We start from the raw sequence: 25,408 nt of genomic DNA on the forward strand, positions 1-25,408 counted from the left end.
GCATGAGCTTGGAGACATTAAGGAAGTGGGCATAGGTAGGACACCACAATGGCCGATGTTTGAAATAGCAAAGGAAAGGCCTCCGTAAATGACCAAACATGCGAGGATCGCTCGTGCGTTCGCTCGATGGATTGTGGGATATGGTGATATCCTGGGGAATGTAAAAAAATGGGTTTGGGGCACGATTTGGATTTGGTAACATTCTCAATTTCATTCTGATTACGTGTCGGGTCATGAGCCAAAAGATTTCAGAACTCGCAAAACGACATTGCACTGCAAGAGGTTCATGGCAGGACAGCGGCACATTTTGAAATTGAAGTGACCTATACACCAGGTGGCAGTATTTTGCCACCTGCTTTGCTACGGATACATATTTCCCTCCTGAAGCGTTGATCTCAAAGCTGAAATGTAACTGAATGCAAACCCAACTTAATGTTTGAGCAGTCATTTGTGACTAGGCTGAGATCCTCAACTCTACTTAAAATCTCCCAATATTTAAGTACATGTCAGCAATGACAGAGCACCTCCGTTGCATCTGGAGCGATTTAACAAACTGATAAACGTGAAAGTCAATAGAATCCTCGGGTGGAAAGTGACTCCCCTTTGCTGACCTCCAGCCGACGTCGCTTGGAAACCAGGTCTTCATTCCATCTCGCTTGAGCGTCTCACAAAGCTGCACCCTGCCGCAAAACGCACTGTGCTCTGTTGGTTTTAACTCGGGCCCCGCTTCCATCCTCCCACCCTCCCATTTTTCCAGCCACGTGTTTGTGAAGACCACCAATGTGGAACTCCGTGTGTGGGGTGGGGGGTAGTGCTTAATTGAGCGAGCCTGTACTTTGACAGATTACATTCCCTTCAATGTTTAAACCCACCTTACATTTTTCCAGGGCAAGGCTGCTCCTTCCACATTTCATACAGTATAACAAATCTCACTCAACCTGCATTAATGAACAGTGTTGTACTTTGTGGCCTTCACTGCTGCCCGTGGACGGCACTCCTTCGGATCTATAAAGTGTAGACGTCGTGGTGCTCGAGAATGGATGTTGGCTTGGAGAGAGCACCTGGCTCACAAGATGGACCCAGGAGGGTTGACGTTCAGCCGCAGCCCACCGTGCTGCTGTCGCCCGCATCGCCGAGACCCCCTGGCCAGGCTCCGGCTCACGGCGCTTCACCGCACCGCACCACCTCGCTGCTGCTGCTGCTGCCACCCGCTGTGGTGCTGCTGGCTGAGCGACCGGCGTCCGGCCCGGTGGGTCGGGGTCCCACCGCCGCTGCTGCTGCTGCCGCACAGGACCCTGTGACCTCCACGCCAGCTGGTGACCCGCAACCCGGAGTCCTTCTCATCGGCGGCGGCGGTGGCGGTGCTGGTGGCATGAAGGCGGCCATCCCTGCCATGAGCGTGCCACTCGCGGTTCTGTGCCTGCTGCTGAACATTATCCTCCCAGGATCGGGTATTTGCATCTCCGTCAACTTCGCGTACACTGCGTGCACAGGGCGATGGGACGTGACGGCACGGCTGTATTACACCTGCAGACTTTTATACAACTTGAAGCCATGCAGGAATTTGTCAGTTGTCTATTCACATTTCAGTTAATTAAGCTAGATGTAAACATGAACATGGGTTTAGTCCTGTGCAATGTTGGACTCCCTGTATATTGTTCTTTTAGCGAGGTGGTAAAGTTTAGAGATGACATGGACGACACAGTCGTCAATTTCGTGGTAATACGATTCCCATTGCCAGAGAGTGGTCCATGTTCAATGTTTTTTAGGAACCTGAATAGCAGGAATCTTCAAAAAGTAATTTCTCCAATGTTTTTTACTCGCTAAATTTACATTGAACTGCTTCACATGTTCACGGTGATGTTGTGAACATTTATAAGATGGCTGAAGCCCTCGTGTACCTTGCGAATATCTCACCACGACCAGGCCACGCAGGATCCAGAGAATACCAGATGATTTCGCTCAGTTCAGGAAGACTGCTGTTACATTGCAGATATCGCACCCTCAGGTTTTCATCTGTTGGGTCGTTTGAAGAATTTTTTTATTTTACCAGGTAAGGCCCACTGAGCTATATTGCTCTTTTTTTCAAAAGCGATCTGGCCACAAATTATTATTCGCCCAATAAAGTGGCTTATCATGTGGAAATGTATAGCAGCCAAATACTCGAAACGCATGTTTCTAAATATGGAGGGAAAAACTGGAGCACCCGGATAAAGATCCGCACGACCACGGGGAGAACATTTAAACTCCAAATATGCAGGCGCCAGGCGATATGGAACCCACGACCTCCTGCATACCAGGCGAGGGAGTTGACATCTCGCCACTGCGGTGCCCCATGGCTCCTTGAGAGTGGTAAATTGTCATGAATCAGTCGTAATTCGATTCAAGTATCAATGGCTTTTCGTTTTGTTTGTATTTTTCCCAATGTTTTCTCATTCGTGCAGCTTTATTTCCTCCAGTAAGCCTCGCTGTAATTTGTACACATTGTAAATAATAGATTCCTACACGTGATTTTAAACCAGTACTAGAATCAATATTAATTGATGTATTATTAAATCACTAGTGTTCAGTACACGTACACATTTTGCATCGTCAGTAAATGAGTGACGTCGGTGTTTCACTGATACTGTCAGGGGTAAACCCGCAGTGTACAAAACAATGTGATCTTCTTGGTTCTTTCGGTAAAGTCACGTAGAAGGGAAGTAATAAAATAATAAAAAATAATAAAAATAAAACATAATAAAATAATATAATAATATAATAAGATAATATAATATTTTATTATGTTTTATTTTTATTATTTTATTACTTCCCTTCTACGTGACTTTACCGAAAGAACCAAGAAGATGAATCCCTGCAGTCACGAAAGCTTTAAATCGAAAAAAAACCAAGGTGACTTACACAACGCACGCTTGTCTAACCACAATGTCCCCGTGCCGTGCTGGGTGGTGCAGGCACCGTGCTCTCGGCCATCAGCCTCTGCGGCGGTGGCAGCGAGGCCGCGTCCCTCGCCTGCCTCAACCTGTGGGTGGGCGTCTCGCAGCTGCTGACCGTCACCTTCCTGCTTGTGGGCTGGCTCTGGAGTGTCACCTGGGGGGTGGCCATGGTGGTCCTGGCAGGTGACTGGAGCCTGAGTCGCAGGGCAGAGGTTGTGGCCTCGTCTCTCAAAGCAGCTCATGACTTTGACAATTGGCTTCTTAGTTTCGAACTCGGGTGAGCCGTCTCGTGATTACAATGAGCAGTGGGACTGGATTGTGTCAGAGTTAACTGAATTAGCTCTTAGCCCTGGCATAATAACACGAATGCCGTCCCATTCAAAGTGGAAAGAATGAGTGTCGTTGTGTCAAGGAGTCGCTTGTTTCTCGTTGCAGCTGAGCGGCGACGCAAACGCTTGGAAAGCAAGTCGACGGCTGGGCCCAGCCTCAGTCGCCCCTCTCCACCCCGCATCGTCACCTTGGTGTGAGACGACTTCACCCCCCACGCGTGAAGACATCGCCTCAAACCCAGGAGACATCATTCATCTCCGAGATGACAAAATCCTGGAAATAGGTCCATGGAATGAGATACACGAGATGACGTCGTGAGCTCCCCGGGGCAAGAGGACACCGCCTTCGAATGAGCTGACGAGATGATTGCTCAATGAGAATACATCAGTGGTGTCACTCGTCTGCAACAAAATCACCGTGAATGTGGCTGACATCATTGGAACTCAGAATAAAGAGTTTAGTTTGGTTCATACTTGGATGAGAGACTACCTGGGAATACCAGGTTGGCTTGGGCTCCAAGATTGTCGGGATATGTGGTGGCAGGCCACCATTGAGTTCTCAGATATATCTGTGCAGAGCTTTAAGCTTTACCCACTTAGGTGCCTGGGTTTTCCCTGCGTTCTCCCAGATGACAAAACACGCATACGTGGAACTGGCCAAACATCCCAATGTATGATTTTCATGAAAAAGTCTTGAGACTTAGAATTTCTTGGGTCCACCAACGAGCATTAATCGTTGTTTATTCTCATTAGCGTTGCACTGGTTTCGCTGTCATTTGGCAATATAATGCCCCCTGCTGGGCACTCTCATAAGACCCTTATTTTAACTTGAGAAGTGTGTGTGACCTCACCATCACCACTGTATGCGACATTACTCCAATATATGTGAAGTGGTGTATTCATGAGTTCCATATGCCTTTTTAATTTGCATTCATTCGACACAAATTCTTCTTCGTTTGAAATGGTAAGATTGTACGTACAACGTTACTAGAGGTTGATTGAAGCTGATCAACTTCTGGGCAGTACTGCAATTTTTGGGGGCCCACATTTGAATATTTTGGGTATCAGATTTTGTTTCAGTTCTAAGGCTCCACTATGATTCATTATTGGTTTATTTTGGGTTAGCTCATCGCGTAAAAATGTGAGTCGTCTGTTGAGGCTCACGGCACCGATCCGCTGAAGCAGTGACAAATGTGGCATTTTTGATTCACGTGGCAATTTTATGAATTGGTTGTGTCGAGTGGAAGAGGGTTTACGACGCACATTTTTACACGATGACCTAATTCAAAATAAACCAATTATGAATCATAATATTGGTCGTGAAAGAAAGCCTCCCTATATAATTAAGCTTAACTATATTTGTGCCAATATAACAATATTTAGCATCTCACCCTTCTAGAGCATCATCCTAATTTACTTTTGTCACTGAGGCATGATTAAACATAAATAACATGCAGCCTTTTGTCAAACCAATTATGGATGAAGGCCTCCTCATGTTATTTTAAGTGTTGGAGGTTGACCACATTTCACGTTAGACAGTGCGGGTTCGTAAAAGGGCTGCCCAGGACACGATCAGACATGACAATATAGGACCACAGAGCTTGGGAAATGTTGACGCCTTTCCCGTGCATGCTTGTGAAAAACTGTTACAATTTCTACCACTTTTAATATGCATTAATGACACTTTATAAAACTAAAACATTGTTACAATTATCACTTACCACTGATGCTATGTTAGCCATGGATGGGAATCAAACCCAGATAAACGGGTTAATGTAGCAGTGCACTAATCACTGTGCCGCCATTAGCCCCAGAACACGATTGTCCATGTGTATTAGATGTATCGGTCACAATACGTGCCAACTACTGTACTATAATTACAGTACTTAAAACATTACAGATAATTATCTTAAATGAGCTTGATAATTGTGCTTGTGTGTTTGTTAAATGCAAGGTGTTTACTCTGTTATGGCATTGACATGCAAACTGCAGCATAATACTTGTTCTCTTTCATCAGAGGATGGAAAGTACATCCTGTACTATTACTCAGTAAGCACAATTTACTTTCACGGGGCTTGCATGATAGCTTCATGCTTCAGGGCTCAACTCAAAATAAACTACATATCACTCACCGAGTTACATTCTTGATGTACACTCCTGTACACACACCAACCCATACACCTTCAATTGCTATGTTGGTGTGGCTTGCTTTTTGTACAATTTGACTTTCGGGTTCATATTTAAGAATCATTGTAATTTACAAGATGCAGATGAAATGACTGTAGCTGATTGGCATAATTAATTAACACATTGCTGTATAAGTGATACATCTGCTGAAAAACAACAGAAGTCATTGCCTATTAGAAGCATTTACAAGCCCATATTCAGATTCCAAAGAACACAGGATGAGATGTTATTATCCTTTGTGCAAGCACTTCCAAGAGTTCATGAACAGTGAGCCTGGTGAAATTTGGGGAGCGCATCGTCAGTAGTGAACCTTTGGGTCCTAGGGTGTTTCGGCCTTTCATACTATACACCCTCCCCAAAGGCGGCCAGCGACAGGGTGATCAATCCTACGCTTGCGTCCCATTCCCAATTAGTCATAGGAGTTGCCTTGTTGTTGGTAGCCAACATCCCATGGGACTATGCATGGCAGGGGCGTCCTCCTCCCTGAGTCAAGCATTGTTGACTGCATACTTCCTGGCCCTCTCACTTTGGGGCCCAGCTGGGGTCTTTCCTCTTCATCCAGAGCCACTGACTGCTGCCTTCTGCCGCCTCCGATACAGCTTTGATTGCAGAACGCTGGCTCTGGCCCTTAATTCCCAGGTCTCTAAGCAGTCTGGTTGTAGATGTTGCCACAAAACCTCTGCAGCCCACCTCCACTGGTCGGACTTCTGTGTTCCAGCCATGATGCCGTGCTTCGGCAGCTAGATCGGCATAGCGCAGATGTTTTCGCTCATAAGCCTCATCTACTGAGTCCTCCCAGGGTACTGTGAGCTCAATGATGAAGACCTTCTTGAGCGAACGGGACCAGAGCACCATGTCAGGTCTTAGGGTGGTGGTTGCGATCTCCGGAGGAAACACAAGTTGCCGGCCAATGTCAGCTAGCATTTTCCAGTCGCGGGCCAAGCGCAGCATTGCAGAATCACATTACAATGAGCTGCACGCGAATTTTGCACTTATCATATATTGTAGCAGAGATTCATTCACTTGACATGAATTCTTAAGCCATTTTTGTCTTGGGTGTGGTGACAGTGGTATGAAACCAACATTTAGTTTTACTGCGCTGTTTGTTTTGGCCACAGGAAAACACCCAATATGTACATGCACATTGTCGATGGCTAATTGGTTACACAACAGACAATGGTGACCCCAAGAAATGTAATCGAACAATAGAAAGACAATTGTACATGGTCAAGTACGGGATGGCAAGGTGGTGGGCAAATGTTGATGGGTGGCAGTGGCCCACGGGGTCTGAGAGGTGAGGAACCATAGATCTAACTCTATATAGAGATAGATCTATCTATATAGAGATAGATCTAACTCTATATAGAGATATGTCTATATATAGATAGATCTAAATCTATATAGATCTCTATATAGATAGATCTAACTCTATATATAGATAGATAGATCTAACTCTATATAGAGATAGATCTATCTCTATATAGAGATAGATCTATCTCACGCTGGTAAGTAAAGTATTTACATTCTCACAAGCTAATCTGAGTTGTGTTCCTTCTGATCTGGGTTTGACATTATGATGTCAGCTGCTTCCAAATGTTTCCAGTTTGCACTGAGGCGTGACATTCTGTCAAATTCATCCACAGTAGTTCTAGATTTGAAGCTTTCGTGACTGCAAGGATTCATACTCTTAGGTTTTTTCGGTAAAGTCACGTAGGTAATTGGCTAAGTTATTTTGGGTTTTAACTTTCCTTTGAAGTTAGTATTCAGATTTCAGAATGCATCGCCCTATTAAATATTTACGCATTTTCACACAAAATCATGTAATTGCACACATGACATGGCCAGCATTAATGTACCGTTACGATTATTATGGTTTAATATTCAAAGGCACCTTTTTGATGTTTCCTTAGGGTTATGATGAAGCATCTTTAGTAGTCTTAGGATTTAGTTAAATGCCGTGGTGAGGCAGACTCAGGTACTGTATGAGTATCATTGCCTTAGGTACCTTAAGTAATCTTATTATTCAATATTATTAATTGATTGATTATGAGTCAAACTAAGGCACGTTGATGATTCAGAGTCAAACGTTAATTCCTTTAATTCAGAAGAACCAGTGTAGAAGTGTTTAGAGCAGCGTTGTGTAAATTTACATTTCCTTGGCAATCTGACCAAAAAGCTATAGATGTAGGCATGGTTATTGCTAAAGTGCGACTAAAGTTTCGTCAGTCATTGTTTAATGGGTCTTGTGGTGTTCGTAAAAGCACGTCAGGAGCACGAAGCCGAACGTCCTCCCGCAATTTGTTATTTTCCAAAACTCCCGCCAAAAAGCAACGGCGCGCGGTGACGTCACCCAACGTGCCGGACCCGCGGCCACGCTCGCGCGAGATGACGCCATTGCGTCGGGCCGCGCGACGTCATCGCGCACGACGCGGCGGCGTCACGCGCACGACGCGTTGACGTCATTGCGCACGACGCGTTGGCGTCATCGCGCACGACGCGGTGGCGTCACGCGCACTGTCGGACGAGCAGCAGCAGCAGGAGGAGGAGGAGGAACAGCGGCGCGATGGCGGAGGCGCCGAGCGTGAGGCACCGTAAACACGCGTCCGAGAGCTCGGGTAAGGACGCGCGCGGAGCCGCCCGCGCTCGCTCCCTCGCACCGCCGCCCTCCCCTCGCTCGGGCGCTCGCGGACCGATTTGGGTGTTGCTGCTGGGCTTGTCGGCCCGCGCTGCGGGGGTGAGGGGGGGAGCGTGCGGTGCCGGCCCTCGGTCTTTCGTGGAGGTGGTGGGGGGGCTAGGGTGGAGCTGGGCGCGCTGGGGTGGAGGTGGAGGCCCTGGGGTGGAGCTGGGTATCCTGAGGCGGAGGCCCTGGGGTGGATGTAGATGCCCTGGGGTTGAGGTAAGGCCCTGAGGTGGAGATCTTGGGTTGGACGTGAGGGCTGGGACCCTGGGGTGGAGGTGGGGGGTCCTGGGGTGGAGGTGGGGGGTCCTGGGGTGGAGGTGGGGGGCCCTGGGGTGGAGGTGGGGGACCCTGGGGTGGAGGTGGGGGGCCCTGGGGTGGAGGTGGGTTGCCCTGGGATGGAGGTGGGGGGTCCTGGGGTGGAGGTGGGGGGCCCTGGGGTGGAGGTGGGGGGCCCTGGGGTGGAGGTGGAGGACCCTGGGGTGGAGGTGGGGGGCCCTGGGGTGGAGGTGGGTTGCCCTGGGGTGGAGGTGGGGGGTCCTGGGGTGGAGGTGGGGGGCCCTGGGGTGGAGGTGGGGGGCCCTGGGGTGGAGGTGGGGGACCCTGGGGTGGAGGTGGGGGGCCCTGGGGTGGAGGTGGGGGGCCCTGGGGTGGAGGTGGGGGGCCCTGGGGTGGAGGTGGGGGGCCCTGGGGTGGAGGTGGGGGGCCCTGGGGTGGAGGTGGGGGGCCCTGGGGTGGAGGTGGGGGACCCTGGGGTGGAGGTGGGGGACCCTGGGGTGGAGGTGGGGGGCCCTGGGGTGGAGGTGGGGGACCCTGGGGTGGAGGTGGGGGACCCTGGGGTGGAGGTGGGGGACCCTGGGGTGGAGGTGGGGGGCCCTGGGGTGGAGGTGGGGGGCCCTGGGGTGGAGGTGGGGGACCCTGGGGTGGAGGTGGGGGGCCCTGGGGTGGAGGTGGGGGACCCTGGGGTGGAGGTGGGGGGCCCTGGGGTGGAGGTGGGGGGCCCTGGGGTGGAGGTGGGGGACCCTGGGGTGGAGGTGGGGGACCCTGAGGTGGAGGTGGGGGACCCTGGGGTGGAGGCGGGGGACCCTGGGGTGGAGGTGGGGGACCCTGGGGTGGAGGTGGGGGGCCCTGGGGTGGAGGTGGGGGACCCTGGGGTGGAGGTGGGGGGCCCTGGGGTGGAGGTGGGGGGCCCTGGGGTGGAGGTGGGGGACCCTGGGGTGGAGGTGGGGGGCCCTGGGGTGGAGGTGGGGGCCCTGGGGTGGAGGTGGGGGACCCTGGGGTGGAGGTGGGGGGCCCTGGGGTGGAGGTGGGGGACCCTGGGGTGGAGGTGGGGGACCCTGGGGTGGAGGTGGGGGGCCCTGGGGTGGAGGTGGGGGGCCCTGGGGTGGAGGTGGGGGGCCCTGGGGTGGAGGTGGGGGGCCCTGGGGTGGAGGTGGGGGACCCTGGGGTGGAGGTGGGGGGCCCTGGGGTGGAGGTGGGGGGCCCTGGGGTGGAGGTGGGGGACCCTGGGGTGGAGGTGGGGGGCCCTGGGGTGGAGGTGGGGGGCCCTGGGGTGGAGGTGGGGGACCCTGGGGTGGAGGTGGGGGACCCTGGGGTGGAGGTGGGGGACCCTGGGGTGGAGGTGGGGGGCCCTGGGGTGGAGGTGGGGGGCCCTGGGGTGGAGGTGGGGGACCCTGGGGTGGAGGTGGGGGGCCCTGGGGTGGAGGTCCCCAGACTCGGGCACTGCGCGGTGTTTATTGTTGTACAGTAACTGTAAACTCCGGTCGATTTGGTTCTCATTTGCCTGATCGCCATTGACACACACGCAGACGTGTATTGTCTCCCTGATTTCAGCCTCATTAATTACAGAATGCTCCTACTCATGTATACACGTTCAGAGAGCACGTCTCTCTTCTATAATGAGCCCCGCGCTTAAAATTGTCTACATGGCTAAGGGTATATTTGAGAGATTGACAGTCTAGGCAAGTGTACCGACAGTAGGACCATTGTTGTTTGGCGAAAACCACAATCTGATCTCTTTTTGCATGTACATAATGCTTACTGTACTTTGTGGAATGTCGGTTGTCAAAGCCGTATTGTTTAGTGAAAAATGTAGATGATTTAACCATGGTCAAGTGACATGCAGTGAGTGTACTAACATGCTTAGCACCAGTCATAAAGTGCTGTTAGATGTACTGTGCTTTAATGAATTATCCCGCGTGTATATACCTGCGGCGTCCTGCACCTGGCAGAGGAACGGAATTAACCAAATGCTTCAATAAGCACGTGCAAAGAGTCCGTACTCTACGGGTGATTTGCCTTTAACGCCGCCACCACCACCACCACCACCCATCCTGTAGATCCACGTCTTCGGGATTACGTCGTCGAGGTCAATGCCCCACGCATCTACCACTCATATTAGGTAAAAGAGGAGCATTTCAAGATGCAACGTGGCTTGTTTAATACCTAACATGGGAGAGAGAGAGAGAGGGGGGGCAGCTTTAATAAAAAAAAATCACATAATAATTCAAAGACTGGCCTTATATAGTGGCGTGCGTGGTATGCGGCCGGCACGAGCGAGCGACGTTGTGACTTGTAAGGCAATCGCCGATTGCCCGCGCTTGGTGGATTCCGTTGGTAACAACATTCTTTTGATAAACGAAGCAAGCTGCTGCAATAGCAGAGGCGAGTTGGCTGCCCATGTCTGTGTCCCGTCGTGTTGCTGCTGCTTAGAATGCTGTGGCTTGCGGGCAAACGAGAAGGAAGGGGGACAATCATCATCACCTCTGGACACGGTCACTTAAATCCTGCGCTTCGGCCTTCTTTTACACGGTGCGCGTTTGCCGGCAGCACTGCTGGTCGAATTTAAATGTAATTTGTACGGTAACTGGTAACGTACATTGTAGGTACCACTTGAATTGATTAATTGCTTCTGATGCAGTGAACAACAACAACATCACAACAATCATTGCCGGGCGTAATGCTGTAATTGGAGAAATGAGTCCTTGGCGTGGTTACTGTACGTTACGTGGATCTGTTTGTCAAATACTTTTCGTCCGAGGGGTATATGGAGATACAATTAGACATGCCGGGACTGGTTTTAATTTCATAATGAGGAGTTCTCAGTGAAACCGCATACACCAAAGATGTTTCTACAGTGCTCCAGCCTGATTTTAGTAAATGAATGAACTTACAATGGTGCAATGTTTCCTCTTACTGGGTAGCTGCCAGTACACAACAACGGGGGGCGTCTGTTCTTTGATGACATTTGAGATGTCTTGAACAATGTTTTTCATAATCGGTGATTTTTTTGCACTTGTCACAGCTAATGTTTGTGACGTAACATTAATTTCCGAATTGAATGTCAATAGCACTCAGAATGTTAGTGTTATGTTTCTCCATTCACCCTAGTTGAGTGTTAGGTGTGGCATGTTTTAGATTTATGAAATGAGATAAACATGAGACCACAATTGACTCAGTAGTGAGCCAATTGCCAAGCGGTCAACAGTTCAGTTCCCTCACCCGCTTGGTGATTTACATGAAGTTTTACCATCGTGTGACGTCTGCCCTAGACAGATGAATACCCTCCCCCTCCACATGGCGTGCAGATGCCTTCATCCAGCAGTGGATTGCCAAAGTGGTTTAACTCAATTGGTCAAAACTGCCAATTGGAAGTACAGTATTAAGTTGCATATGTTTATTGTCAATGTCCAGTCACCAAAGCCCTATCATTGCATTTTGTTTGTCACTTAAGGCTCTATATATTCCCACGTTGAGGATTACACATTTGAGTAAATTATTGTGCAGTGAATGTCTTGGCAGAGCATGTAACAAGGTACACCGCCTAGCGTGTATAAGAGGCTATTGGAGCGACTAATGAAGCAGTTCTGTGACGTCGTCTTCCGTGGTCGTTATCCACTGTCAGGTGGTACACTGGACCATCAGAGAGCTCTGAATGCAGATGCATTCACCACTTAACATGATGCCAGTATATTATTATTGAAAATAATGGTGAGAAAGATATGGAAATATTGCTGTATGAATAATTTTAAATTGATGGATAAATGTAGCCAATGTCTGCCATGTCTTGCAGATCTTGCGGTAGTGTAGTATTATCCCTCATTGGCTTATTAAATACAGCTGCTAATTTTCTGTTAGCTGCTCAAATATGCTTAATATGCGTTCAGATAATTAAAATGGCATATTATTCAAGTGGATTGACAAAGGACGGAATATATTATTGATTTTAAGCTTTCGTGACTACAGGAATCCATACTCTGTGGTTCTTTCGGTAAAGTCACGTAGGTATAAAATAAAATAGATCACGACGTTTCGGGTGCAACACAAGCGTCTGTCATGCACTCCCACCTGATGACGGACGCTTGTGTTGCGCCCGAAACGTTGTGATCTATTTTATTTTATACCTACGTGACTTTACCGAAAGAACCAAAGAGTATTTATATTATTGTCGAGAAAAATTTTAAATCTCTTTTCTGCAACTATGAAGACGTTAACTGGGGACTGTGATGGCCACAGGGCTCATCCTCCTTAAAGCTGCTGGGCGTGCAGGTGCTCGACTTCACCACGCTCCGACAACCTAGCAGTCGGCCGCGCCGACGGCACACGTGGGAAATCCGCTTTCCCATCCTGGTGGGATCTCGTTTTTCTGTGGAATCACCACTGTTAACCTTCCAAAAGTAGTACGAGTTTTATTGACATCTGCCTGGGATCTGAGCTCGCAAATTCCCACTGTGATGGAACGTCACCATCGAACATGAGAGCTTTGCTCAGCAGTGAAAACAGCCATAAGTTAAATGTCTATGTCATTAAGGAGGGGAGCTTGATTTCCTTTTTTGGCCAATGTGAAAGAGTAGACTGTGGCCTTCAAAGGGAGCAAACACTTCATGTGATCATGTTATGGTGTAAAAACAGCAGTGCTTAACTGTTGAAGTTATGGCTGCTCAACGAGATCGTTGCTTGTTTATGTTATGATGCAATATCAGTCGAGGTGAGTCGTATATCCTTTAGTCTGTCTGCCTTAAGACGTGTAGTCAGTGCTTGTTGGTGAGTGGCTCTGTAAAGTGCAATACGGACAGCTCCCTTCTTCTTCTTCTTCGACCGAACCCACAAGCTGCAGTTAACACAGACGAATAAACATTCACTCTGATTCTTTAAGCGTAGTTCGAAGCTCATCTTTCTGTGCTAAGAAATTCACAATTCAGTCCCATCACAATAAAGAAATATAAGATGTTTTCAGCTGTGCATACTTTGAATATGCCCTTCCTAAAGACGTTATCTCTGGTTAAAATTACAGAATTCTATTGCAAGATTTTGACTGGCCAACCGTTGCTGCAACACATATTTAGTAACAGTCTATTCCAGTGGAGCGTGGTATATACTGTGTACTGTACAGGGTAAACTTGTCATTTCCTATTTAAATGCATAAGTTATGTCGGTTGTCATCAGTCTCTATTCTTCTGTAAAAAGAAGTGTCTCCCAGCGCAAACCAGTGTGTGGGGCATATTCTTGGGTCTTTCGGTAAAGTCAAGTAGATAGGTTCAAAGAAAATAATAATACAAAATACAAAGAAAACTACTTATAAACAGTTTCCCTTGAAGCTAACCCCCTTTTCCTGAAGACGACCGCTTGCGATCGAAACGTCGTAGTTTTCTGTGATTTTTTGATTTATTTTTTTCAACCTATCTACGTGACTTTAACGAAACACCCAAGAATATGAATTCCTGCAGTCACGAAAACTTTAAGTCAAGATTTTACGTGTAGAGCAGTGCTTGACTTGTTTCCAAAACAAATCATTTTCTTGTTTCCAAAACAAATCAAGTCAGAAAGAAAGTGGCCTCTGCTAAAATGTGCAGTGGGTGGGTGCTCATCTCTGTCCGTGGTCCTGAGCCAGTAGTGGAATTAATGCAATGCCCTAGTGGGGTCAAGTCTCTCCATTCTAGACTACTTTTAACTTCCCACAAAGTGTTACTTGTGTTATCCTCAGTATGGATTATCGGCGATATTTACTGCCATACAGAATGTAATCTCAATTGTCATTCATGCTTTCTGACCACAGCGACTACGCAGCCAAATTGTGCATGTAAATAAACACGTATTATCATCATTACCATCATAATCACTCTTTATCACGTGTTATATTTGTATTTTTTTCCTTTAAGCATAAACGTTCACAAGCGCATAATTTGTTTGTTATCCTAATGGAGCTGCAGAGGAGTTAACCACATACCGTCAAATAATGCTCTTTAATGAAAAAAAAACGAAGAACACATTTGCGTCGCTGCACAATACTGGCAAGAACCACGTGTCCATGCTTGTTAAAACAATTCTCTCCAAAAACTTCCTCATGGCTTAACTACCCATGCACCGTAGTCTGGCAGAATTCATTATTCCAACAAGAGTTAGTCTTTAGGAGAGTGTGGGGTGCACATTCAAGTGAAAAACATATCACTGCTTATAGGAGAGACGCTTCGGGTAGCTCTTTAGGCTCTAGCTACTGCAATTGCATCGCATGTAAAGCATTTTCCTACTTTATAAATGTGGAGTTGGGGATGTATTTTGCTGAGCTGTAGTGAAAATAAAAACAGTAATGCTTCCCAGTGTATCTATGGAAATAAATACATTGTAAGTAGGTGTTGAATATCAGAGTGAACTACTTTGGTTATTTACACAAACTAACTGGCTATACTCTGACAAAATCGGCGAGGACAGCAGAAGATCAATATAATAATAATTTATTTGTAAGCCGCCTTACACTAATGACCGGAGAAAATTAAAAGTTAAAAACACTGGTGTTAGAAACATCCATATTTGATCTCACAACATAAGTAGTGCAGCAGTCACCATTACCGAATAAAACGTTGATGTTTCAAATGGTATGTTTGACTATCCCCTTTGCGTCCCTGGGGTGACAATCGAGGAATAGGTGACTGAGCACAGATACATCTTGCCTATACACTTTTGGATGTGCCATGCCATGCATCCCCCCCCATTCACTGTGCTGCTGGTGATTACGGTGCTGCGGCGCTTGGCCTGGTGACAAATTGGCCCCCGTTTCTTCCCCCAACTGTTTTACATCACTGGCTCAAAAAATATTACAGATGTCATGAATATCTAAATAAAACCTAAACTTGACGATGCATATCTCTGTGCTGTCACGTGAAGAGGCTTTATTTTTAAAGCTTTTAAAATATTTGTGTATTTCTGTATATTTTAATCTGCTAAGTTATGGGCAGCATAGGGCAGTGAATTACTGTCCTTTGCACCACCACGTCGATATGCTCCTCACCTGCACTATTGGGCACTGACCAGCATGGTCAAATCGCGCCCACAACTCACATGGCATGGGGGAGGCCCTCATCCAGCAGTAGATTTAGAAAAGAGCTGAACGGGTATACATACTAATTTACATCCGAGGTTGATCAGAATCTCATTTATGCTTGATGTTAGTTTTCAGCTTTAGCTGACAATAGCAAGTGAATCATATGCTTGTTTGTTGGGGAGCGATGTGATGGTCAGATCTGGACTCCGAGCTTTTTATGATTGGAGGCGAGAACGACATTTGGTCACGTGAGGGGTGATGTGCAAGTGCACGTGGCCATTTCAAACGCAACCAGGATTGAATAGGTCTCTTGAATTGTGGCAGTGGAGTGAGATGAGACTCCTTATCACTAAACAGCAAAGTAACCGGGGCTTGTTTGTGCGTGTGTGTGTGCCTGCTACAGTGGTTTGTGAAAATCTTATTTTTAGTCTTTTTCACCTTGTGATTTGATGAAGCTCGGCACATTTGGACCATAAGTGGAATTTTGCGAATGTTTTGTGTTTAATGGATCTTAAATACATCTTTAAGAATTAGTTTTTAAATAAAACACAGTCATCGAATTACATTGTGCAATTTCTGCATAACTGACATCTATTGGCTCATTGCACCAATTGTTCTGCAACTCTGTGAACCTGGCCTAGACCCCTCTTGCAATCTGGAGGCAAAGGTATGCGATTTTCAAATGATTTGGAATCATGACTGGTCCAAAATAATTTGTCTCTAAACCAGTTATTCAGTCCAGAATGTAAAATGCATCCTCATAACAATCACTTCCCGTTGCGCTTTAATTTGGCAAGAGTTTCTGCTGCAAGGCCACAGGCTTCGCAAGGTATGCAGCGTGGTGGCGGGTCAAGTATTGTTCACCTGTGCTACAGTCGACTAATTTATTTAGCGCCAGGTGAGAGCTGTTTGCGTGAACATCACCTGCTCTCCAAGGACGGCGTGCGTGGGAAATGCCAGGCAAATGTTGGAATACCCGCAGCGCTAAAGTAACTGACGGAAGTCATTGGCTGCTTTGCATTTACCTAAGGGTCTAATAGTTAATTGATTTAAATAAATGTTTATTACACTTATGATAACATGCATCAAATACAATTTAAATGATTTGTATAATTTTTTCCCCAACTATTGTGTTGAAGAAACATTTGTAATAATGTCCCATATATCTTTAAGAAATGAAACTATTGCTACGATTGAGCATTTTTATTCTCTTGTCCCCCATTAACTATAACTCTTTTCTCCTATCCTGCAGCTGGTGATGATTGCTGCCCTTGCCATTTTATTAATCACCATGATTCAGGATCACGATTTGATTCAAGAATCAATACCTTATTGCAGTGACGGATGGTAGCGCCTCTAGTGACTGCAAAGGACATGTCAACAGTGGCACAGCATATAAAAAAAATCTGAAGCAATTAAGCAAATTTTTACTCTTGGTTTGGTCCCATTACCACCAACTGTCATTCACAATCATGTGGCTTCAGCTGCTGGTTGGTGACAGCAGCTCCACGTCTTGCGCGCAGTGCGGCGTTGTCAGACGTATTTTTCGGACATTTTAACTGCGCGGGTAATCATTAGTATAATCATGAAGTGGCTTTTTACTTAGGCATAGTAGGTCAGTCAATTATGACTGTAATTCATATCTAAATATTTTCTCCATCTGTATTGATAAGGGAAATATGTTCATAAAATACCAGAGTCGACGAAATGAGACTAACTTCACGTTGGGATGGTGAAGGTGCATTTATTTTTGTGTACGTGTTAAACCATTAACTTCATAAATATTTTTTTCTCAAAACTATAGATACCCAAATGCATTGTTGGGTTGATTTTGACATTTTGACTGGAGTTGTCTAAGTTGTGTAACCACTGGCAGAGCCAGTGGGGGGTGGGGTGGCACGTGCTCCCCCAATGATCCGATCGAAATCCCTCATTTTGATCGGATCATTGGGGTTTATTAGTAATAAATCGTAATTTTGCGACCTCCACTGCCACTGTGTAGCATATTATGTGCCAGGGATTCTATGAGATGATAAGACAATAGTCTGAGTCCATAATTGGCAATAAGTAACGGCAAAGCAGTTATAAGTGATTCACAGAATTTTACGCAGTTGCATATACAGTACACGACTTCCCTGAAGGCATACCTTAAGCGAGCGCGATGCCGATCACACAACGTGGTTCGAATTCGACCCTCGATCGATGGCTGCGCCATTGCCGCACACGCGTCGAATAAAAAGCAAGGGACAAGTCCTTATTAACAACTCCTATCATTTTTCATTGCTGCAGGGGTTGCCCCCCCTACCTGAAAATCCTGGCTCCGCCATTGTGTGTAACTGCCCTTCAACTTCTCCTGTTGTGCATGGAAGATAAATGTATCCCCATTGAGTTGAGTGAAAATATTTAGCACCAATATATCTTGCTCTGAGAATGGAGGCTTGTTCAAAACACATTTAGGTGTAAACATACAAGGTTCCGCTTCCAGATATTCATCACGATAGGGAGGTAATATGAGGCACATTCAATAAATACTGTGCCTTAGCATGACCCTAAAAAGGCAATGACACAGTTGTTCAGCTTAATATGTCTGGCGATGATTCTTGTCATTGTGGTGAAGCTAAAATGTTCCGTCTCCTATCACCAGCAACGAGGAAAATTGCTATGAAGATATCTTCCAGTGATTTCATTAAGATGTGAATGTGGCTCAGCACCTTTGTGTATGGTGCTTTTATTTTTCATCATATGGCCATCTGAGCGCAACACCCTCGTCCAAATGATCAATGCATGTTCATGACCTTGGCTATTGTTGAGGACACTTAGGTCCTCTTGCTAGTGTTGTCAGAATGAAGGTCCCTGTTGGCAGTGCTGCTGAGGCAGGTTGTAGATTTTATTGTTGGCACTGGGACCCTGTGAAGAAACTGGGGCCCTTGAAGGCATAAGGGCCTTTAAGGGAGCAGTGACTGGCCGGTTGTGGTCAAATGCGTGACGTTTTTCGGTTGCACACCACATGATCACTCGTGGATGCAAGCCTAAGTGTGATCTTTATCCCAGTGGCGTGTTAGGCTGATGTAGTCATCCTGCACAGCATTGGGGTGGTTGCTTCAAGTGCAATTGTTGTGAAAATGTGAAGCTCCTAGAATGGTTTCAGAGGTTGAAATGTTGTTCTTGGACATTTTTTGTGTGTTGGTTAATTTGGTTTTGTAGTACACTTTGCTGCATTCCAGCGGTCGTGACACGTATAATGAATGAACACTTGTGTGTTGCAGCTGATGTACAGTAACTAGAAATGCCACATACAAGCAGGACGCTGCTGCTGTTCGTGTTGATGCAGGGTGCAGAGTGGCGCGCTTGCGTGTGCTGCCACGATAGCTACGGGGTTTGGTCAGCTGATGGCTCGTTAATCTCGAGTGTTGTGCTCCACGGCTCTTGGTCTTTTATTTTGAGCGCATTCCTCTCGGAAAGTAACCGTGCTCGCTGTGAGCTGGCTTGGATTTCAAAACAAAATACGATCTGCCTTTAAACATAAACTTGCTTTGTGAGTAAAGTCTGAAGGCATATTATCTACCTGTTCTACCTGTGGCAACCAAGTAGTGTCGTTGTCATGAAGCCGTGAAGCCTCAATCGTACGTTCTGCAGGAAACCGAATCCATTAGATTCTGGATATCTTCAGGCTAGGGAACACAGATCCTGCCATAAGCAGTATGTGTTTAATGCTGTTTGTTTCTCCTACTCTGCTGTTTGCCCTTCAAGGACATGGCCTCTCCGATACCACGTCTCACTTCAAAGCTTCTCACTCCATATCTCACTCGTGCACGTGTTTGCTTTTCTCTCCATATAACTCCATGCAGTGTCTCCGCTTCGCTTGCTCCATTTGTCTCCCATGCCTGGTCTCTCTCTGCTTCTCTCACTCCAGACATCGCCATGCCATGTAACGCTCGGCTATTTTCACTCCATATATCTCCACGTTCTTTCTGTCTGCTTTTGTTTGTTCATGCATCTCCACATGGCCCCGATGCTCACCAACGATGCGTGATAGTGGCCACATCATTCTTGAGTGCCTGGCTATATGGAGAGAAATTTAGAAAGGCACAGCGTGGGAACGTGCGGATCAAGAGGCCTGAGATGTTTTGGCGTGCGAGGTGGAGACGGGTGAGGTGCGAGAGATGCAGACGCAGCACGGACATGTTACGTGAGAGAAGTGGCGGTGTATAATTAGTGAGCATTGGGGAGGTGGAGACAGACATGCCGGTCATCTGTCCAAGCACCTGTTTTGCTGATCTGCCTCTGCACACCTCTGACCATCTGCTCACTTGTCAATCCACAAACGTCCGCGCGTCCACCCTTTGCCTGATGCACGCGCGCACTTGCCGTTCTCCGTCTCGTTGGCAGACGATGCGTCGAGCCCCAGTACGCCGGATGGCTCGGACATGGAGGTGGTGCAGGAGGCGCGGCCCGTGCAAGTCGTGGTGGCGCAGGGCGACCACACCTTCGAGCTGGACGAGGCGGCGCTCGAGCGCATCCTGCTGCGGCCCGAGGTGCGCAACAAGGAGGTGGTGGTCGTGTCGGTGGCCGGCGCCTTCCGAAAGGGCAAGTCCTTCCTGCTCGACTTCTTGCTGCGCTACATGTACAGACAGGTGCGTCTCCAGCCTCTCCCCGCTCCCCGGTCCCCCACGAGATTTACCCACAGCAAGATCCATCTATATGGAACGGCATCTGCGCATTTTGTGTTGTCGGCAATTTTGTGTGGATCGGTAGGTCAAAGCAAACGTTTCGTTAAAGCTGCAGTCTAGCCCCGCGGTCAAGCGTTCCATTGTGCCACCCCAGTGACTTCACCGTGATGTCACTCTCGTACAACGGCGGTGTATTTTAATATAGCGGCAATGTCGTTATAGCGCCAGCGCCGCATGGCGGTGTGCTTGATGGTAACTTAAAACATTTTTTCACCGTCACAAAGAATCAACCTCGTGTGTGTGACGGCTCGGGTCACGGCACAGGTGCGTGCATCGACAAGGTAGGAGCTGTTTGTTTTATGGGTTGCGTCTTCCCTCTAATTTGTGCTGTGGTTAACCTTGGACGGACATCATGCAGAGCATGGGCGGGAGCTGGCTGGGCGGGGAGACGGAGCCCCTCACGGGGTTCAGCTGGCGCGGGGGCTCCGAGCGCGAGACGACGGGCATCCAAGTGTGGAACGAGGTGTTCCTCGTCGACAAGCCCGACGGCAGCCAGGTGCGTCCGGCACGAACGCACGTCATGGACCCGTGGGACCCCCTCTTCCGGCAGTGTCAGCCAGCGTTGAAGCGTGCCCACTGTGGGATCGGTTTCAACTTCAGTAAAGCTCGTCAGCAATCCGTGGCTGCAAACTGTTGTGTTCTCTTGATGTTATGGGGAGGCATAGGATATCCACGACCGATGTAGTAGGCCGCACAGGGTACTGTTTTGCAAGATTGTAGGCCTGAACTCAGGCGTGTGTGTGAATTTTTGATTGAATGTCACAATGAAAAAAAAGTCTACAGACGAGGAGAGACTGTGCTACGTTACATGTAATGTAACTGTTTTCACATTAAGCTTTTGCTTCGTGATTATTGAAAGATCAACGTTGGGACAGGTGTACCGTGTCAAATGCGATGCATTTTAAGGGGTTAATTTTTTTCTAAGAGTGAAACGCCTAAGGTTCTTTTACAAGACCAAATTGAGGTGAAATGAGGTGTTTCCAATGATTGGATTGTATTTTGAAATCGTTGAGTGCTTGGAGCGTTGATTTAACGTTTATATGAACTGTTGGCAGCCTGCTTTGAGTGGGACTGTGCATGTACACGGGGGTCTGGAAAATAGGTCACCGTGCACCTGCTAAGCCAAACGGGGCAAAATTTACGTTCTTAATCCTGGTATCAGTTGTCAATGTTACAGTTTCTCAAGAAAGGCTTGATGCCTGTACAGCTGTTAAACAATAGGATCAGTGAGGCTCCCACGCATGTTATTAATGCAAGCGATCATTTCCCATTTTGCGTGTAAACGTGTTATTATACCGTGTCATTGTCTCTTGAAAACCCGTTTGGAGTACACAGCGTGCTTGCGTGGCCAAGTAGCATAGTGGTCAGCGTGCGTGAGCACTCAGCCGGTTCACACGTGGCTAGCAGATTATTGCCCACAGTTTCAGGAACTTCGCTCGCCTTCTACAAAGGGCAAGTCTTACTCGTCAATAAATCTAATGGCCTCTTTACTTAGAGCCTCGTAAAGAATGAACGGCAGTTTCAGACAATGAATACGAGATAATTGTAAGGATGATTATCAACATGAGTTATAATGGGTGAACAATTTCTGCAGGCATGGACAGTGGGTTTGATAGCTATCCTGTGCAGTGCTTATCTCGTGATTGTCAGGCTGTGCGGTGACCTCGTGTTTAGTGTCGCCACAAACTTACGTCTCTGCACCTACCCACAGGGTCATTATCACCATTACTAAGGTCGCCGTGTCTTTTATTGTTGTTTTCATTCAACTTCATAATTCCATTGATGTTGTTGATAAATAGTTGTCGGTACGATCGTTATATTATTATTGTTTTTGCTGCCTTTGGTTTTTGGCATTCATCTTGTCATTGTGCGCGACTGTAGTTTCGGTTTATCATCGCTGCATTCACCATCATTGCCTTCGGTTGCCTGCCCCCGCCCGCCTGGCTGTGCCATTGCAGGTGGCCGTGCTACTGATGGACACGCAGGGAACATTCGACAGCCAGTCGACCATCCGCGACTCTGCCACCGTCTTCGCCCTCAGCACCATGACGAGCTCCGTGCAGGTAGCGCACGCCTACACGCACGCCTACAGGCACGCCGACACACACGCCGACACGCACGCCGACACGCACGCCGACACGCACGCCGACACGCACGCCGACACGCACTTGCACGGCCCCCTTGTTCATCCACTCAGCAGCCCACCGGTGGCATCGGGTCGTACCCACATTGGTGATTCGTGGGTGCCGAGTATTCCGGTTTTTTTCTGATGCTTCCATGCCCCATTACTTTTAATTATAGTTCTTCTTTCAGAGCATGATGGGACTAAACTGGCTGTGAGTTTAACAAAATAGCATTAAACATATTCTCAACCTTGATTATGGCCCTACGATATAAGGATTTAATGTTAATGCCAAATCTTTTGTTTATATTCTTTTTTCCATGCTCAATATATGCCCGTTTTTTCTTTACAATTGTAAAATCAAATCGTTTTGTTTTTTTGAACGTCAAAATTGGCACCCATGCTACTGGCCACAAAATTATTTATGAAGTATCTTCACCGTGATCTCCTTAGTCACCCACAAACTTCGATCGTACATGATGAACTTGCAGTAGATTCTCGATTATCCGCACTCATGACGAGGATGACGACCGTGGATAATTGAAAATCCCGGGTTAATAAAAAAATATCAATTTTCCATGGATCTCTTTGCCAAAAAACACATAGGTATACATTAAGCTTAAGTTAAGACAATGTAGTCTGTTAATTAACAAAACAATCATTTTTAGTAAAGAATCGACCGATCGATGCGAGTGCCCATTGTCTTGCTCCTACGCAGAAGTCTAGGCCTACTAAGTGGATGATAGCAGAGCCACGCCAATCAACATCAATCAAACTCCACCCACTGTTGTAAAGATACGCAACTACTGTACTGTAGGGGCGATTATGTGGATTTCAGATTAACCTGAGCAACATATTTGTTCGGTTTAAGCACGTGACTTGTAATAAACATTTCCAAGAATGGCAGTGTATAACTGTTTTTAGATTATTAATGTGGGTTTAAGGGAAAATCCATGAGTTATTAATTTATGCCAAAATTTTAGGTGCGCAGTAAATCTGTTAATCGGATAAACCGCACGTGGATAATTGAGAGTCTATATTTATTTGGAACGTTTGATTTGCGATGGAGCATCGCTTTTCAGAAGTTCTTCAGCAACAATCAGTGCTGCTTGAGCCTGGAGTCATGGGCGTTCTGTTTTCAGGCATTTGCTGTCAGTTACTACTCATGAATGCCCTCCAGGGCGTATATGAGAAATATGCACGTGCTCCGTTGCTGTAACGGGAAGTATATAGACACCAAAACATACATGCCCTCTCAGTTTTGCCCTGACATGCATGCAACACAAGCCGTGCTTGTGTTGAACACGAGTGAGTGGAGCACGAGGACGCGACCTCGTCTTGACTCAGGCTTCCACCGTCTGACCTTAAGTATACGGGGAATTTGCTGCCGTGATTGAAATTTTGTTGAGCACAGTCTTCGCAGGGATGCACAATCGAAACATGCCCTGCCTTTAAAATGCTTTTGCATATCAGCCTTTGTTGTTTTTCTTTGTTTCGCCGTGCGTTCTCATACGTGGGACCGATAAACAGGAACTTTTAATAGGCAGATTAGATATCAAAGGCCGTACTTCCCTCCGTGTTATTCCGATGTTTGCTGTTTATTTGTGTTGCTGGAGCTTTCAGTGGCGCTAATCATCGCAGCAAAGAGACTGCAGAATCCCACGGGTAGCTGTTGTAACACCGCCTCCCTGCAGCGGGTTTCTCACCGTACTGATGTCAGCGCAGCTGGAGTCCTTTAGGTTATTTTACCAAGCGCGGCGGTAATGGTGGATAACGTCTACAATTTGCGCTTACAAGGCTTTTTTTATTTGTTGTCGATTTTGAAAATGTGTCCGAGTGCTGTTGCACCTCCTCAAACCGTAAATGGTGAGCATGCATGACTGGTGATTATGAAGTCAAGGTGGCTGCGTGGGTAAGGGGACTGATAGCCGTGCAGGAGCGTAGATCCAGCGTTTTGCGATGACCTGGGTTCAAGCCTTTTACTGCCGTTGATGCTGAAATACTGCTCGTGTTGATGGTCTCAGCATGGATAACTGTTAACTTGCACAAAAACACTGTCATATTCACAACGGGTAGATGATGGTGCAACACCTGCAGTAAGGATACGGTAACAGTGAAAACAATTATTTGGTGAAGAAATGCATTTTAATATCTCTTCCACATTTCTACGGATCTTTGTGCTGCCTGCATTGGGTTCCCATTGGATGTAAGCTTCGCCCTGTAGCTATTGGCAAACTGTAAGTTTACGTTGGAGAGTAACGTGACACCACCGGTCAGGGTAATGACGATGTGTCTGTTTGTCTACAGGTCTATAACCTGTCCCAAAACATCCAGGAGGATGACTTGCAACACCTGCAGGTAACTTATGCTGGCGCACACAACACACGCCACACCTGGGGCCAATTACAATTTATATTTGGATCATAGGTAATGAATTGCGATCGTCGCGTAATTATAATTGGAGCTAACAATACTGATAGAATTATAATTGACCCCAGGTCTGCCACACACACATTCGCAATGCTTCTGGAGCACCAAACTCAAAGGCCATGCCCAGTATGGTCATTGTGTTGATGAGTGTTCAGATCTAGACAACTTTTTTTTTGCCATCTTGGTACTTTGCTGCGTCATCTCGTACATAATGACAAGCCGGACCTTTGACACTTGTGTTAACAATAATGATATCAGTTGAGAACATTTCAAACGTGTCTATAGGTTGTTCCCCCTCTATCCAGTTTCATCTGTGTTATGCAACGGAGAGCTCTCCCCGCCGTGGAGCTCATTCACATTGCTCTAACGAGTCTCTGTGGCGCGTTGGTAAATCAATGGAGTGCGGTTTATATGCGTTGCACCTGTGATTGATTGCAGTGCTTAATGGAACTCAACTTACCGCAGTACACAGAGGCCACAAAAAAACAATGACAACAATTCACTTATTTCTACAAGGTTCAAGCTTGGAGATGTGAAGGGAGGCTTGAGTTTGTTTGTGCTCAAGCCAGAGCTATAGGCACCTTTAAAAGTGAGTCTGCATTCACAAAGAAAGAAGAAAACAAAGCAAGTTGGTTGTGAATCGTTTGTGTTGCTATTGTGCTTAGATTCACGGGAAAAA

The 25,408-nt window shown here is 47.0% G+C and overlaps 2 protein-coding genes across 3 annotated transcripts in view; both read left to right on the top strand.

The window, feature by feature from the left end:
• The first annotated feature begins 836 nt into the window (after positions 1-836).
• On the top strand, positions 837-5,387 carry LOC133346940 (protein stum homolog). Its single transcript, XM_061558763.1, has 3 exons — positions 837-1,451; positions 2,955-3,119; positions 3,372-5,387. Exons 1-3 carry the CDS (start codon positions 1,037-1,039, stop codon positions 3,461-3,463), a joined length of 672 nt encoding a protein of 223 aa, XP_061414747.1. The 5' UTR covers positions 837-1,036; the 3' UTR covers positions 3,464-5,387.
• Positions 5,388-7,910: 2,523 nt separating this feature from the next.
• The window catches only part of LOC133347354 (atlastin-2-like), a 41,655-nt gene continuing 24,157 nt past the window's right edge, over positions 7,911-25,408 (top strand). For both annotated transcript variants that reach the window (XM_061559562.1, XM_061559563.1), the window contains exons 1-5: positions 7,911-8,067; positions 19,837-20,081; positions 20,536-20,673; positions 22,136-22,240; positions 24,607-24,657. In XM_061559562.1, the coding sequence (XP_061415546.1) occupies positions 8,016-8,067; positions 19,837-20,081; positions 20,536-20,673; positions 22,136-22,240; positions 24,607-24,657 (591 nt within the window). In that variant the 5' untranslated portion in view covers positions 7,911-8,015. The remainder of the gene's footprint in view (positions 8,068-19,836; positions 20,082-20,535; positions 20,674-22,135; positions 22,241-24,606; positions 24,658-25,408) is intronic.

This window comes from Lethenteron reissneri, chromosome 25, assembly GCF_015708825.2.
Source record: "Lethenteron reissneri isolate LAM-NWPU_2019-01 chromosome 25, ASM1570882v1, whole genome shotgun sequence".
In the NCBI taxonomy this organism is placed as follows: Eukaryota; Metazoa; Chordata; class Hyperoartia; order Petromyzontiformes; family Petromyzontidae; genus Lethenteron; species Lethenteron reissneri.

Excerpts from the sequence above, each read along its gene's own strand:
- LOC133346940 (XM_061558763.1), top strand. The coding sequence starts at position 1,037 with ATGGATGTTGGCTTGGAGAGAGCACCTGGCTCACAAGATGGACCCAGG. Across the intron at positions 1,452-2,954 it reads CATTATCCTCCCAGGATCGG|GCACCGTGCTCTCGGCCATC; the intron begins GTATTTGCATCT and ends TGGGTGGTGCAG. Across the intron at positions 3,120-3,371 it reads GGCCATGGTGGTCCTGGCAG|CTGAGCGGCGACGCAAACGC; the intron begins GTGACTGGAGCC and ends TTCTCGTTGCAG.